Raw genomic sequence first — 15,926 nt, forward strand, 5'->3', positions numbered from 1 at the left:
TATTTCAAATCAACTAGTCAGCAGACTAAAGCCATAGCCATATACGGCTAGAACTAAAAATGAAATGATCATATTTGTGATTCTTCTAAATATTCTCTTTGCCAACAGCTGACACGTCTCTTAAACTTCTTTGATTGTCAGTAACACACAACAGATTCTTATAAAAAACTAAAGGTGAATGACCTTTCCAAATGGCCGAATTCTTGTAATGGATATTCTTTAAGCTACAGAAATGCAATTCTGTACCAAACCTTACAAATGCATATTAAACTATAATTGGAAACATATAAACATATATTACTTCACACAAACTCAATCTAGCTAACTAATTAAATAACTATATCAAATAACTAACTATATTATGGATAATATATGTTTTTACTTTTAAAAAGATCTTTACAATAAAGTCTATGACAGATATACTGAGTATATTCTTATCTGTGAATCCACTGACCTACTGACCTCTAGCCATTAACTTTGCACATGCAGAACAACTGGTACAAAAAATGACACGCACACAACCTAGCTATTTCAAGATTTGTCTTATGCTGAGCTGAGTGAGCTTTTTCAAAGTCAAAGCTTAAAAGGGACCCAGACTGCATACTTACAGATCTTGATTATAAAGCCGAATTAATATAATTATTCTACAGTCTTGACCTGTTCTGGGAGCGATACGAGGCTCAGTGCAGGTCAAGACCTGAATGAGAAGGTCTGGCCCCAGTTGCAGTTTCGCAAAGGTCAACGGTGAAAAAGATAACCATCATACTCACTAATGAAAGTGTTCCTGCTCGGGACCTAGAGGTTTGGTTAAGGAACTATGGTGAGGTTTTGACTAAGCCCAGCAAAATCCCTGATGAGCGTAACATCTGGACTGGGGGTTGGTCAGTAACAGTCAGGTTGGCCAGGGATGGGAATGTTGTCCGTCACCTGCCCTCCTCAGCTTTTATAGGGAGGGATAGGATGACTATTTTTTTACCCTGGCCAGCCGAAGCTGTGTCACCGCTGTGGAGAAAAGGGGCATTTGAGCTCTTCCTGTTCAGCCTTGATATGTTCAGTGTGTCGGGGTCAGGGTCGTATGGCTAAGGACTGCACCGAGATGATCAGGTGCAACCTGTGCCTGCGCCTTGGCCACCCCTACAGCAGATGTCCTGAAGCCTGGCACGATATGGAGAAGGAGGTAATTGATGACATGTCAAGGCTGGACAGGATGGAGGGTGAGGCCCCTGGTGTACCATCCTCCTCTGCGGTGACCGACTCCCCTGGTCCTGCTCAGGATCCCTCCCCAGTTCCTGTGGCCACCCCTCCTGTGTCTGTAAGTATTCCTTCAGTATCTGTCTCTGACCCTCTCCTCTTTCCTCTTGTGTCAGAACCTTCCAAGTCTGTGCCCCCCGAGTCAGTTACCCCCCAGGAGTCTACCCCTCCTAAGTCTGACTCAAAGGGAGCCCCCCCCCACCAGGAGTGGTAGCGTGTACTAAAAAGGTCGCTTCTTCCTCTGTAAAGGAGTCTTTTGTAAAGACTTCAAAGAAAAAAACAAGAGATGAGGGCAACTCTGAAGCGGACCTGCAGTACCTGGAGGAGAGAAGGAAGTTTGGAAAGTGGAAGAAGCAGGCGGTGAGAACGGAACGGGCTCCAGTGCCTGTCTCCAACCGTCATAGGTCCTCTAAGTGGGATATTTCTTCATCTGGAGCTTCTTCGGCGTCCTCAAGAAAGAGAGAGGCTTCTGGTGATGAGCAGCAGAGGGGAGCTAAGAAGTAATCCACCCAATAACCCAAATGGCAGTTCCCCCTCCGTTTAAAAGTGGTGACAATAAATGTCGCCAGCATTAAGTCAGTAAGAGCTCTCTTCTATGGTCTTTTTTTTGTTCAGCCAATTAGATGCTGAAATTTTATTTTTGCAAGAGGCTAAGCTCCTTGGCAGACCTTCATATGGCCAGGAGAGAGTAGAGGTATAGTCCATCTTACTGGTCTCTTGCGGCCGAGCCTTATGCCGGTGTGGCGGTGTTGTTTAAAACCGGCATGGTAACTGTCCGGCGGGTTATTGAGATGGAGATTGGGAGATGTATGGTCTTAGACGTCCTTGTGGGAGGGCAGGACCTGCGCCTAATTAATGTCTATGGGCCGCACACAAAGTGGGACAGGAAATGCCTTTTTAAAAGGATCAAGCCATTTCTTTTTACATCCCAGCAAGTGGTCTTTGGAGGTGACTTTAATACAGTAACTAGGCCCAAGGACAGGAAGGACTTCAAGGACAGGCTGGGATATGATAGTGTTTTTTTAAATAGTATAGTTAGGGATGCTGGTCTTGTGGATGTGCACATTAAGCACTTCCCGGATGACACGGGGTTCACCTTTCATCGAGGTAGTAGTCAGAGTAGGATAGATAGGTTTTTTTTTAAGGAGACCTCTGCTTTGTCGCCCCCAGTGGTGCAGGCAGTAGAGTTCTCTGATTACTGTATGCTATCTGTGGTCCTGAATGCTTCAGACACCCCTCAGAGGGGCAAGGGCATCTGGAGATTGAATTCGACTCTACTCAAGGAAGAACATGTTAGACAATCCTTTGAAGAATTCTTTCAGGCACAGGTGACCATCCTGGACTTTTGTAGCAGCAAGGCTGAGTGGTGGGAGCTGACCAAAAAGAGGATTGCTGGATTCTTCAGGGGCCTAGCCATTAGAAAACAGTTTAACAAATACATGACCTACCAACGTTTACGGAGGAAGCTGGATATTCTTGTCTCGAGAGGAGGAGATTCTGGGGCAATCTCTGAAGTGAAACTCCTTCTCAGGAAGTGTCAATATGACCGGCATGCCTCTTTGGTTCTAGAGAGGGACTATGGGAAGTACCACTCGCCTGACCTTTACCAGAACTGCAAACAAGGTGTAGCTGTTAAAACGGTCGTTGGCCTTAAGGACAGTAAAGGTTCCTTGACAAAGTCCAGGTCAGGGATTCTGGAGGTTGTGAGGTCCTTTTATGCTGACCTTCTTGGGAGGAAAGAGCTTGACCATGACAAGATGGAAAGCTTTTTGGACTCTACTCCAGGTCTAAATGGTGGAGATGTTCCATTGATGAATTTGACAGAGGAGATCACAGTTGAAGAGGTGATGAGGGCAATTGAACAGCTTGCCATCAAAAAGTCACCTGGACCGGATGGCTTGACGGCTGAGTTTTACAAAGCCTTTAGGTATATTCTGGCCCCACATTTGGTAGAGGTTTTTAACTATTGCCTTGCTGAGGGGGTGCTTTCTCCTTCCATGAGGCACTCGGCTGTGATTCTTCTTTCAAAAGGTAAAGATCCTTTGATGATTGAGAATTGGCGCCCCATCAGCCTTCTTAATGTCGATAGAAAGATACTGGCAAAGATAATTTTCTGGCGCCTATCGTCAGTAGCAGAGTCTTTGCTTTCTCGCCATCAGCACTGTTCAGTCCAGGGTAGGTGCACCTTCACAGCGGTTTTAGCTGTCCGGGAGGCCTTGGAGCGGTGCAAGGCTGCAGGCTGGGGAAAGTATTTGCTGACATTGAATCAGGCAAAGGCTTTTGATCGTGTTAACCATGAGTACCTGTGGTTGCTCCTTAGTAAGTATGGTCTGCCGGGTGGTTTTGTTGATTGATTAAAAGTCTTGTATAAGGGGGCAGAAAGCTTTCCTCTTGTTAATGGTTGGGTTGGGCAGTCCTTTGAGGTTGGCTCCGGGGTGCTCCAGGGTTGTCCCCTGAGTCCCCTGCTCTATGTGTTTGCAATCGACCCCTTCATCAGGAGGCTAGAGAGCAGCATGTTGTGTGGAGTGCCAGTCGGGCACCCGGGTGAGCTGCCTTTGAGGGTTGTTGCCTATGCGGACGATGTGTCGGTGATTGTCACTGGGGTGGATGAAGCAGAGGAAGTGGCCTCTCTGACATCACGGTATTCTGAAGCATCAGGCTCCAAGATCAATCAAGAAAAGAGTGAAGTTTTTTGGATGGGAAAGGAAGGTGAGGGGTTTGATCTCCCGGACACCTTTCCAGTGCCCCAGGAAAAAATTAAGATTCTAGGCATTGAATTTGGACCTGGCAATTATGGCCTCAAAAACTGGGAAGGCAGACTGGAAATTGCCAATACTAAGGTGATTAGCTAGAAGTTATCTATGAGGGAAAGGGTTGATCTGATTAAGACTTACCTGATTCCAATCTTCTTGTATGTCAGCTTTGTCTGCATCTTGCCAGTGTCTCTCTATGCTAGGGTCAGTAGTGTGTTCTTCCAGATGTTGTGGGGAACAGACTGAACCCCATCAAGAAGAATGTCACCTATCTATCCAGGAGGGAGGGTGGCCTAGGTATGGTCAACCCAGTTCTTTTCTTTTCACTGCTTTTTTTCAAGTTTGGGAAGAAGGTGGCCTAGTGAAGAATCTCAAGGGTCATCGTGGTCAGCTACCAGCCTATGTTGCTCTGTGCCTGAAGTTACTACGGCAGTGGCGATTGTCGGCTGAAGATCTCAGATCGGTTCCGAGGAAAGTGCTTATGAGTCGAGTCTTGAGCGAAGTCTTTCATGACCCACTGGCCTTAAGGGATTGCCCAGGCCCAGTTTTGAGGGCAGAGGACAGAATACCCCCTAAATTTAGGGATCTGGCCTGGTTGTGCTTCCATGGGAGGCTCTATGTTCGGGGCAATTTGAAATTACGCAGTGGGATGGATCGTAGCTGTCCTCAGAAGGAGTGTGCAGGTGAGGAGGAGACTATGGACCATTTTCTGCTTCATTGCCCTTTTAACATAGAGGTGTACAAACAGGTGGGGTGGGCCCTTTGTGTTCCTTTCCTCTCCAGGCTGGGTTATGCTGAGTGGGTGCACGGAGCATTCAATACTATTGAGGCTTTTTGTTTGGATACACTTTTTTTAGTTAGCCTAGTAGTCCGTTATTTCACCTGGACAGCACGGTGTCAGGTCTGCACTCAGCATAAAATCCTTCCTTTAGAGGTGGTGGTGTACAGGGGCGGACTGACAACTCATGGGGCCCCCGGGCAATAGAAGATCATGGGGCCCCCTGTGTCTGTGCCCACATGCAAGCCGCACCTACACAAAGCCCCACTTACATGGGGCACACAGTAAGGCACATCACATGGCACACAGCAGAGCACGGGGCACATTATGGGGCACAGGGCATACAGTAGGGCACATCACAGGACACATAATGGGGCACCCAGCAGGGTTTATTATGCTGTACACATCAGGGCACATTATTGAGCACAGCATGGTGCATCACAGAGGGTACAGGGCACATCAGTGGGTACACAGCGGGGCACATCACAGAGCACATCAGGAGATACACAGCAGGGAGCGTGCCGCACATCACAGGGCATGTGGCAAATAGTAGGGCACACAGCAGGGCACACAGTAGGGCACATCCTTGGGAACAGGACACAGGCGGTACACATCAGGGCACACATCCCAGGGCATGGGGCACACAGTAGAGCACATTACAGGGCACACAGTAGAGCACAACAGGCGGTACACAGCAGGGCACATCACAAGGCACATCACAGGGCAAGGGGCACAGAGTAGGGCACATAAGGGGGTACACTAGCAGGGCACATCACAGGCCATGGGGCACGCAGTAGGGCAAATAGCAGGGCACAAACCAAAACACAGGGCACACAGTACAGCACTGGGATCCTCCAGGCTTAACACAGTGTCTTTCAGGGTAGCCATCAGGGGGAAGGCGACACAGTGGGGGTGGAGGACACAGGGAGACACCATGGGGGGGGGGTTGGAGGGCACAGGGGGACACTGTAGGTGGGTGGAGGGCACAGGGGGACACTGTGTGAGTGGCACAGGGAGACACCATGGGGGGGGATAGAAGACACAGGGGGACACTGTGGGGGGTGAAGGGCACAGGGGGATACTGTGGGGAGGTGGAGGGCACAGGGGGACACTGTGGGGAGGTGGGGGGCACAGGGGGACACTGTGGGGGGGGTGGAGGGCACTGTGGGGGGAGGTGGAGGGTACAGGGGGGCACTGTGGGGAGGTGGGGGGCACAGGGGGACACTGTGGGGAGGTGGGGGCACAGGGGGACACTGTGGGGAGGTGGAGGGCACAGGGGGACACTGGGGGGAGGTGGAGGGCACAGGGGGACACTGGGGGGGGTGGAGGGCACTGTGGGGAGGTGGGGGGCACAGGGGGACACTGTGGGGGGGGGGGGGTGGAGGGCACAGGGGGGCACTGTGGGGAGGGGGGAGGTGGAGGGCACAGGGGGGCACTGTGGGGGGCACAGGGGGACACTGTGGGGAGGTGGGGGCACAGGGAGACACTGTGGGGGGGTGGAGAGCACAGGGAGCACTGTGGGGGGGTGGAGGGCACAGGGGGACACTGTGGGGGGGTGGAGGGCACAGGGGGGCACTGTGGGGAGGTGGAGTGCACAGGGGGACACTGTGGGGAGGTGGAGGGCACAGGGGGACACTGTGGGAAGGTGGGGGGGCACAGGGGGACACTGTAGGGAGGTGAGGGCACAGGGGGGCACTGTGGGGAGGGGGGAAGTGGGGGGCACAAGGGGGCACTGTGGGGAGGTGGGGGGCACATGGGGACACTGTGGGGAGGTGGGGGGGCACAGGGGGGCACTGTGGGGAGGTGAGGGCACAGGGGGACACTGTGGGGAGGTGGAGGGCACAGGGGGGCACTGTGGGGAGGGGGGAGGGGGGGCACTGTGGGGAGGTGGGGGGCACATGGGGACACTGTGGGGAGGTGGGGCATTGTGGGGAGGTGGGGGGCACAGGGGGACACTGTGGGGAGGTGGGGGGCATAGGGGATCACTGTGGGGAGGTGGGGGGCACAGGGGATCACTGTGGGGAGGTGGGGGGCACAGGGGGTCACTGTGGGGAGGTGGGGGTCACTGTGGGGAGGTGGGGGGCACAGGGGGACACTGTGGGGAGGTGGAGGGCACAGGGGGACACTGTGGGGAGCACAGGGGACACTGTGGGGGGCACAGGGGGACACTGTGGGGAGGTGGGGGGCACAGGGGGACACTGTAGGGAGGTGGGGGGTACAGGGGGACACTGTGGGGAGGTGGAGGGCACTGTGGGGAGCACAGGGGGGCACTGTGGGGAGGTGGGGGCACAGGGGGTCACTGTGGGGAGGTGGGGGGCACAGGGGGACACTGTGGGAGGTGGGGGGCACAGGGGGACACTGTGGGGAGGTGGGGGTCACTGTGGGGAGGTGGGGGGCACAGGGGGTCACTGTGGGGGGTGGAGGGCACAGGGGGGCACTATGGGGAGGTGGGGGGGCACAGGGGGACACTGTGGGGAGGTGGGGGGCACAGGGGGACACTGTGGGGGGGGGGGGGTGGAGGGCACAGGGGGGCACTGTGGGGAGGGGGGAGGTGGAGGGCACAGGGGGGCACTGTGGGGGGCACAGGGGGACACTGTGGGGAGGTGGGGGCACAGGGAGACACTGTGGGGGGGTGGAGAGCACAGGGAGCACTGTGGGGGGGTGGAGGGCACAGGGGGACACTGTGGGGGGGTGGAGGGCACAGGGGGGCACTGTGGGGAGGTGGAGTGCACAGGGGGACACTGTGGGGAGGTGGAGGGCACAGGGGGACACTGTGGGAAGGTGGGGGGGCACAGGGGGACACTGTAGGGAGGTGAGGGCACAGGGGGGCACTGTGGGGAGGGGGGAAGTGGGGGGCACAAGGGGGCACTGTGGGGAGGTGGGGGGCACATGGGGACACTGTGGGGAGGTGGGGGGGCACAGGGGGGCACTGTGGGGAGGTGAGGGCACAGGGGGACACTGTGGGGAGGTGGAGGGCACAGGGGGGCACTGTGGGGAGGGGGGAGGGGGGGCACTGTGGGGAGGTGGGGGGCACATGGGGACACTGTGGGGAGGTGGGGCATTGTGGGGAGGTGGGGGGCACAGGGGGACACTGTGGGGAGGTGGGGGGCATAGGGGATCACTGTGGGGAGGTGGGGGGCACAGGGGATCACTGTGGGGAGGTGGGGGGCACAGGGGGTCACTGTGGGGAGGTGGGGGTCACTGTGGGGAGGTGGGGGGCACAGGGGGACACTGTGGGGAGGTGGAGGGCACAGGGGGACACTGTGGGGAGCACAGGGGACACTGTGGGGGGCACAGGGGGACACTGTGGGGAGGTGGGGGGCACAGGGGGACACTGTAGGGAGGTGGGGGGTACAGGGGGACACTGTGGGGAGGTGGAGGGCACTGTGGGGAGCACAGGGGGGCACTGTGGGGAGGTGGGGGCACAGGGGGTCACTGTGGGGAGGTGGGGGGCACAGGGGGACACTGTGGGAGGTGGGGGGCACAGGGGGACACTGTGGGGAGGTGGGGGTCACTGTGGGGAGGTGGGGGGCACAGGGGGTCACTGTGGGGGGTGGAGGGCACAGGGGGGCACTATGGGGAGGTGGGGGGGCACAGGGGGACACTGTGGGGAGGTGGGGGCACAGGGGGACACTGTGGGGAGGTGGGGGTCACTATGGGGAGGTGGGGGGCACAGGGGGACACTGTGGGGAGGTGGGGGTCACTGTGGGGAGGTGGGGGGCATAGGGGGTCACTGTGGGGGTGGAGGGCACACAGGGGGGCACTGTGGGGAGGTGGGGGCCACAGGGGGACACTGTGGGGAGGTGGGGGGCACAGGGGGACACTGTGGGGAGGTGGGGGCACAGGGGGACACTGTGGGGAGGTGGGGGGCACAGGGGGACACTGTGGGGAGGTGGGGGTCACTGTGGGGAGGTGGGGGGCACAGGGGGTCACTGTGGGGGTGGAGGGCACACAGGGGGGCACTGTGGGGAGGTGGGGGGCACAGGGGGACACTGTGGGGAGGTGGGGGGCACAGGGGGACACTGTGGGGAGGTGGGGGGCACAGGGGGTCACTGTGGGGGTGGAGGGCACACAGGGGGGCACTGTGGGGAGGTGGGGGGCACAGGGGGACACTGTGGGGAGGTGGGGGGCACAGGGGGACACTGTGGGGAGGTGGGGGGCACAGGGGGACACTGTGGGGAGGTGGGGGCACAGGGGGATACTGTGGGGAGGTGGGGGGCACAGGGGGGCACTGTGGGGAGGTGGGGGCACAGGGGGACACTGTGGGGAGGTGGGGGGCACAGGGGGACACTGTGGGGAGGTGGGGGCACAGGGGGACACTGTGGGGAGGTGGGGGGCACAGGGGGACACTGTGGGGAGGTGGGGGTCACTGTGGGGAGGTGGGGGGCACAGGGGGTCACTGTGGGGGTGGAGGGCACACAGGGGGGCACTGTGGGGAGGTGGGGGGCACAGGGGGACACTGTGGGGAGGTGGGGGCACAGGGGGACACTGTGGGGAGGTGGGGGGCACAGGGGGTCACTGTGGGGGTGGAGGGCACACAGGGGGGCACTGTGGGGAGGTGGGGGGCACAGGGGGACACTGTGGGGAGGTGGGGGCACAGGGGGACACTGTGGGGAGGTGGGGGGCACAGGGGGTCACTGTGGGGGTGGAGGGCACACAGGGGGGCACTGTGGGGAGGTGGGGGGCACAGGGGGACACTGTGGGGAGGTGGGGGGCACAGGGGGACACTGTGGGGAGGTGGAGGCACAGGGGGATACTGTGGGGAGGTGGGGGGCACAGGGGGACACTGTGGGGAGGTGGGGGCACAGGGGGACACTGTGGGGAGGTGGGGGGCACAGGGGGACACTGTGGGGAGGTGGGGGTCACTGTGGGGGTGGAGGGCACACAGGGGGGCACTGTGGGGAGGTGAGGGGCACAGGGGGACACTGTGGGGAGGTGGGGGGCACAGGGGGACACTGTGGGGAGGTGGGGGGCACTGTGGGGAGGTGGGGGGCACAGGGGGTCACTGTGGGGGTGGAGGGCACACAGGGGGGCACTGTGGGGAGGTGGGGGCACAGGGGGACACTGTGGGGAGGTGGGGGCACAGGGGGACACTGTGGGGGGGTGGGGGGCACTGTGGGTGGGAAGCTGTGCAGCAACTTTCTAATAGCAGCACGTGGTACAAGCTGCTGCACTTTCCTTCCTACATGCAGAGTAGCGCGGGAAGCGGCTGTATACAGACCTCTCGTGATGCGCTCCTCCTCGCCGGCCCCTCCTCTTTTCTGTCCGTCCGAGGTGATGACAGATACAAGCACCTGGGGTGGACGGGAGGGAAGGAGGGGCCGGCGGGGAGGAGGAGGAGCGCATCACGAGGTGTTCTGTATACACTGCAGTCTCAGCAGTGAGCAGGGACCCGATCAGCCCGTCAATCACAGCTAGCTGACGGGTAGATCGGGTCCCGACTCCCAAAGTGGAAGCTGCCATGGGGCCCCCTACTGGCCACGGGCCCTCGGTCAGCGTCCGAACTGCCCGATGGTCAGTCCGCCCCTGGTGGTGTATGACATTTGGCATGAGGTGGAGAAGATTCGGGTGCTTGAGAGAGACAAGCACAGTCAGGGGGCTTGGTTGAAGGCATGGAGGGGTCTCAAGCCTCCCTGGCTGCCAGGAGTGGCTGTCTGTCTCTTATCACCCTAAATTTTATAAGTTATGATTCATTTTTAATAAATGGCTGCGTACATAGTTGATGGGTTGTGCCTCTTTGGCCCTCTCTGCTGCTTTATGTAAATAGTTTACTAAAAATGTGTTGGTAGTGGATAATGTATATATTGTAAATATTCTGAACATGGATGTGTATTCCTTGGATTTCTGTTGAAGCTTTATACTATGGTTTTGTTTTTTACTTTTGTATAAAAGTGGTTGCTTGATTCTTTTCATTAAAAGATCAATAGTGCCCCGTCGTTGGTGTCAATGGAAGGAATAATTCCCCCGTCGCTGGTGTCAGTGGAAGGAATAGTGCCACATCCTTGGTATCAGTGGGAGCAATAGTGCCCCTTTGTTTGTGTCAATGGAAGGAATAGGTCCCCATCATTAAAGTCAGTTGAAGGAAAAGTGCCAGATAACTGGTGTCTATGGAAGGAGTAGTGCCCATCCTTGGTGTCAATTGGAGGAATAGTGCCCCATCATTGGTGTCAGTGGAAAGGTTTGGTCCCCATCATTGCTGTCAGCAGGAGGGATACTGCCCTATTATTGGTCAGTGGAAGGAATGAATAGTGCCACATTCTTGGTGTCAATGGGAAATACTTCCCCATCCCTTGGAGTTAATAGGAGGAATCATGCCCAACTGTTAGTGTAAGCAGAAGGAATTTTGTCTTGTATGAGTGAGAGGAATAGTGCCCCTAAGGGCCGGATAAAGATAGTGAAAGGGCCACAACTGGCCCATAAGTGGCAGCTTGGAGACCACTGCCATGTCTAACAAAACATACACAGCAGGACAAGGACACATCTATGATGATTGTGGAAACTGATGAACCATTACTACACTGAGAGGTTTTTCAGTTAGAGGGGATCCCCTTTAATTTATTAGAAATACAGACAATGGAAACTTAAAAAGGTTTATTCCTTTAAACATTACTGCATCAAAGTATTACGCAGAATAGTAAAAAAATAATGACCTGTAATAGTGCAAACAGTTATTATTTCCTGAATAGCAAACTCGGCACATCTAACTTTGGTATCGCTCACAGATACAGGAACAGAGTACAAAGGCACACAACTGCGAGGAATTTATAAGAGCACAAAGGCACAAAACTGGTTAGGTAAAAAAAGAGATGCAGCAACATTCCAGGAAGATTCCAGAATCCATCAGGAGAAGCCTTCCGTAATCTTGGTTCCTCCAGACGTCTACTCTTACCTCTTACAGGCCGAACACTTTGAGATCCACGGAGGATTTCAGCAGCTCGTTCCCGGCTCTGACAAACTCCCATAGAGAGGAACCTGAGGACACATCAAATGTCAACTTTTATTTATTCCGGATGCAGAATAATGGGTGATAAATGAACAATCTGAGAATTATCAAAGGCTTAGTTCACCTTTACAAAAAAAAACTGCTTATGCAGGCAAGCGGCATCTGTGGATAAATACAAACTGTGCAGCTTTAACCAAAATTTAATAATGCCCTTGCTATACAGTAGGTGTAGGTAATTTATGTACCTCTTGAAGCCTGACTGAAAAAAACTTGGGAGACACACAATGGTGCGCTGCAGTAATGTTTGATGTGTTGACAACTCAAAGTTATTGGGCTGTCTTAAAGAGGACCTGTAATGGGAAAGTTGCTCACAAATAATAAGACAAGCAAAGGGCAAAGTCCCCAGTGCTGCTTTTGGTCTCTCTGCAGCTGATCTTTTTCCCATTGCTAACTTATCATGCCTTCTTCTTCAATGTGTCTCTGTGTGGGGTCAGCCAACTTCATATTGGCAGGACAATGCATCATGTTAGTCTCCCCCCAGGCCCAGACTGGGACAAAAAATAGGCCCGGGCATTTTAGACTGAGCAGCCCATGACATATTTACCAGGAGGCACGGAGAGCATTAGAGGGGGTGGGGGTGGGGGTGGAGAGCACTAGGGGGGCAGGGAGCACAGGGGGATGAAGAAAACGGGGGGTCGAGGCCACTAGGGGGAGCCGGAGAGCACAGGGGGGCTGGAGAGCACTGGGGGGGTTGGAAAAAACTGAGGGGGCGGGGACCATGGGGGGGCTGGAGAGAACAATCAGGGCAGAGAAGAGGGAGACGGGGAGCACAGAGGGGCAGGAGAGCATGGGAGGCTGGAGACCACGGTGGGGCCGAAAGTACAGGGGGGGGCGATGAGCACAGGGCCTGAGAGCACTGGGAGGGGGGTGGAGAGTACAGGGGGGCTGAGGACCACAAGGGGGCCTGATAGCATGGGGAGGGGCTGGAGAGCATAGCATGGGGGGGGGAGGTGGAGAGCATGGGGGGAGGTGGAGAGCATGGGGGAGGTGGAGATCACTGGGGGGGGGGCCCAGAGAGCACTAGGAGGGCCGATGAGCACTGGGAGGGGCTGGAGAGCATGGGGAGGGGCTGAAGATCACTGGGGGGGTCCGGAGAGCACTAGGGGGACCTGGAGAGTACAGGGGGGCTGATGAGCCCTGGGAGTGGCTGGAGAGCATGGGGGGAGTGGTAGATCACTGGGGGGGCCCAGAGAGTACAGGGGGGCACCTGAGAGCATGGTGGGAGCCTGAGAGCACAGGGAAGGAGGCCTGAGAGCACTAGGGGACAGTAGAAAGAAGCTGGATAGGAGGAGAGGCTGCATACACAGTAGAAGAATACATCTCCTTATTTTTCTCCTACCTACAGCCTCTAAATGCCCATGGGAGAGAGAGAATGAAAAGCAGGCTTTCAAAGACACAGTAGAAGAATACATCTCCTTATTTTTCTCCTACAGCTTCTAAATGCCCATGGGAGAGAGAGAATGAAAAGCAGGCTTTCAAAGACTGTAGGAGAAAAATAAAGAGACAGATTCTTCTACTGTGTATGCAGCCGCTCCTCCTATCCAGGCACACATATGGGGGGCCGCACTCACTTTGCCTCCTGTCCGGCGTCTTGTGTAGATCCCCTCCCTATTCATGGTCACAGGTAACGTAACGCAGGGAGAGGCCGAGTGAGCGGCGTGGGCTCAAAGAGCAGCTCAGCTGCCTTGGCCCCACAAGGACATGCGGCCCCGGCCCCCCGGGCAAGTGCCTGTGTGACCCATTTGGCCAGCCCGGGCCTGGTCTCCCCCACCTTGATGATTAGTAATCTGATGACTTGTGGGGTAAAAATTAACCACCAATACTGGGCACATATACACCTTCCTGCCCAGACCAATTTTCAGCTTTTAGCATTGTCGCAGTTTGAATGACAATTGCGTGGTCATGCTACACTGAACACAAACAACATTTTTATCATTTTGTTCCCACAAATAGAGCTTTCTTTTGGTGGTATTTGATCACCTCTGGGATTTTTATTTTCTGCTAAACAAATAAAAAAAAAGACCGAAAATTTGGTAAAAAAAAATGTTTTTTTTTGTTTTTGTTACAAAACTTTGTAAATAAGTCATTTTTCTCCTTCACTGATGGGCACTGATGGGGCTGCACTGACGGGAACTGATGGGCACCGATGAGGTGGCACTGATGATGGGCACTAATATGGGGCACTGATAGGTGGCACTGATGGGCACTGATAGGTGGAACTGATATGCAGCACGGATGGGCACTGATAGGCAGCACGGATGGGCACTGATAGGCAGCACGGATGGGCACTGATAGGCGGCACAGATGGGCACTGATAGGGGGCACAGATGGGCATTAGGATTGCCACATCATCCCTTTAATTCAGGACACACATTAATTTGTGGCTGATTAAGGTGGCAATTAAACTCACTTGGTGCCTTATCTGTATTAAATCGGCCTCAGAACCTGTGTAATTCATATGTGTCCTGGATTAAAGGGATGATGTGGCAACTCCAATGGGCACTGATAGGCGGCACAGATGGGCATTGATAGGTGGCACAGATGGGCACTGATAGCTGGAACGGATGGGCACTGATAGGTGGCACTGTACACTAATAAATGTTACTGATGGATGCCAATCAGTGCCAAACAATAATGCCTGCCAATCAGTGATGCCCATTGTGGGCACTGATTGGCATCCCTGGTGGTCTAGGGTGGCATACCTGGTGGTGACTAGTGGTGGCATCCCTGGTGATCCTAGTGGCTTCCCTGTTGGTCCAGTGTGGGCATTCTTGGGGGGAGGTCTGCACTGATAATCGATCAGCACAGACCCCCCTGTCAGAGGAGCAGCCGATTGGCTCTCCTCTACTTGCATCTGACAGACGCAAGTGAGGAAAAGCCAGTCACTGACTCTTCCTGTATACACTGTGATCAGCCGTGGTTGGACACAGCTGATCACGTGGTAAAGAGTCTCAGTCAGAGACTCTTTACCTAGATCGGTGTTGCGGGGTGTCAGACTGACACCCCACAACAACAATCGCAGCGATGCACGCCCCCGGTGCGAAACCACTTTGCCGCCGTCATTTTGCTATATGGCGGGCGGCAAGTGGTTAAAGTAGGAAAAGTGTGGGAGTGAATAAATAAAACCAAACACATACTCAAGTCTATGGCTCCAGCATCTCTGTGATGCTACAGCTGTCCCACGCAGACTCAAAGACTGAGAACTCACATGACCGCTGATTGCTCAGTTCTTGGTCCACTCAGCAGAGAACTGTCAGTCACCGCTCTCTGCTTTGCCCCTCCAGTGCTGTGGAGAGTACTGAAGCAGCTGGCTCAGGATCTCAGAGATGCACTGAGAGGCTGAGACAGCTTCTGTTTAGGTATCTGGGTAGATCCTGACATTATTTTCCTGATGGCTTTGTGACATTAGCTGACAGCTGGATTTAGCCCGCTGTTGGCCGATTCTGGGTCAAAGGGGTGCAAAAGTAAGTACGCTCCTTTGTCCCAGAAGTAAAAGTATGACCAAAAAAGCTTTGGCCATACTTTTCTTTTAAAAAGCATCAGGTAGCTGAATGAAGGTATCAGAAGCAGGGAGATCCTACCACTGCAGGTCCTCAAGTACAGTTTCCTCTCCAGCAATGAGAACAGTTAACAGTACAGTAGTGACATCACCAACTACCTAGGCACAATTGAAAATTCTAGATGTTACTTTTACCATAACAAATCTTTACGTTTTGAGTTCAGGTCCACTCTACTACAACTCATTTGACACAATAACTCACACATATATGTAAAGAGGGTGTGAGAACTAAATTAAGTATGAGAGTTCTCATATTTGAGAAACAGGGGAATGAGAACAAGAATCCATACTAGGGGGTTGCCAAACTTTTCAGTATATGGACTACATCGTATATATCATAAATATTCGAGGGCTGAACAAAAAATCAAATCATCAGAGTTCCCCCTTACATCAGGCTCCCCATCAGAGTACCCCCTTTCAAGAGGTTACCCATCAAAGTGCTGTCATTTCTCCTGCGCCCACACTCAGGGGCGGCCCGTCCATTAAGGGCACACGGGCGCCGCCGCCTCATCCATTTGTCTAGCCCATTTCAGGACGCCGGATGCATGAATTCCAATGACGGGGGTGTTTTTCAAAATATTC

The 15,926-nt window shown here is 54.7% G+C and overlaps 1 protein-coding gene across 1 annotated transcript in view; it reads right to left on the reverse strand.

Moving 5' to 3' along the window:
- Positions 1–11,358: 11,358 nt before the first annotated feature.
- LOC141121259 (von Willebrand factor A domain-containing protein 5A-like) overlaps positions 11,359–15,926 on the reverse strand; it is a 197,996-nt gene continuing 193,428 nt past the window's right edge. Inside the window, exon 18 of the mRNA XM_073611071.1 lies at positions 11,359–11,754. Within this exon, the coding sequence (XP_073467172.1) occupies positions 11,675–11,754 (80 nt within the window). The 3' untranslated portion in view covers positions 11,359–11,674. The remainder of the gene's footprint in view (positions 11,755–15,926) is intronic.

This window comes from Aquarana catesbeiana, linkage group LG01 (genome assembly GCF_042186555.1).
Source record: "Aquarana catesbeiana isolate 2022-GZ linkage group LG01, ASM4218655v1, whole genome shotgun sequence".
Classification (NCBI taxonomy): Eukaryota; Metazoa; Chordata; class Amphibia; order Anura; family Ranidae; genus Aquarana; species Aquarana catesbeiana.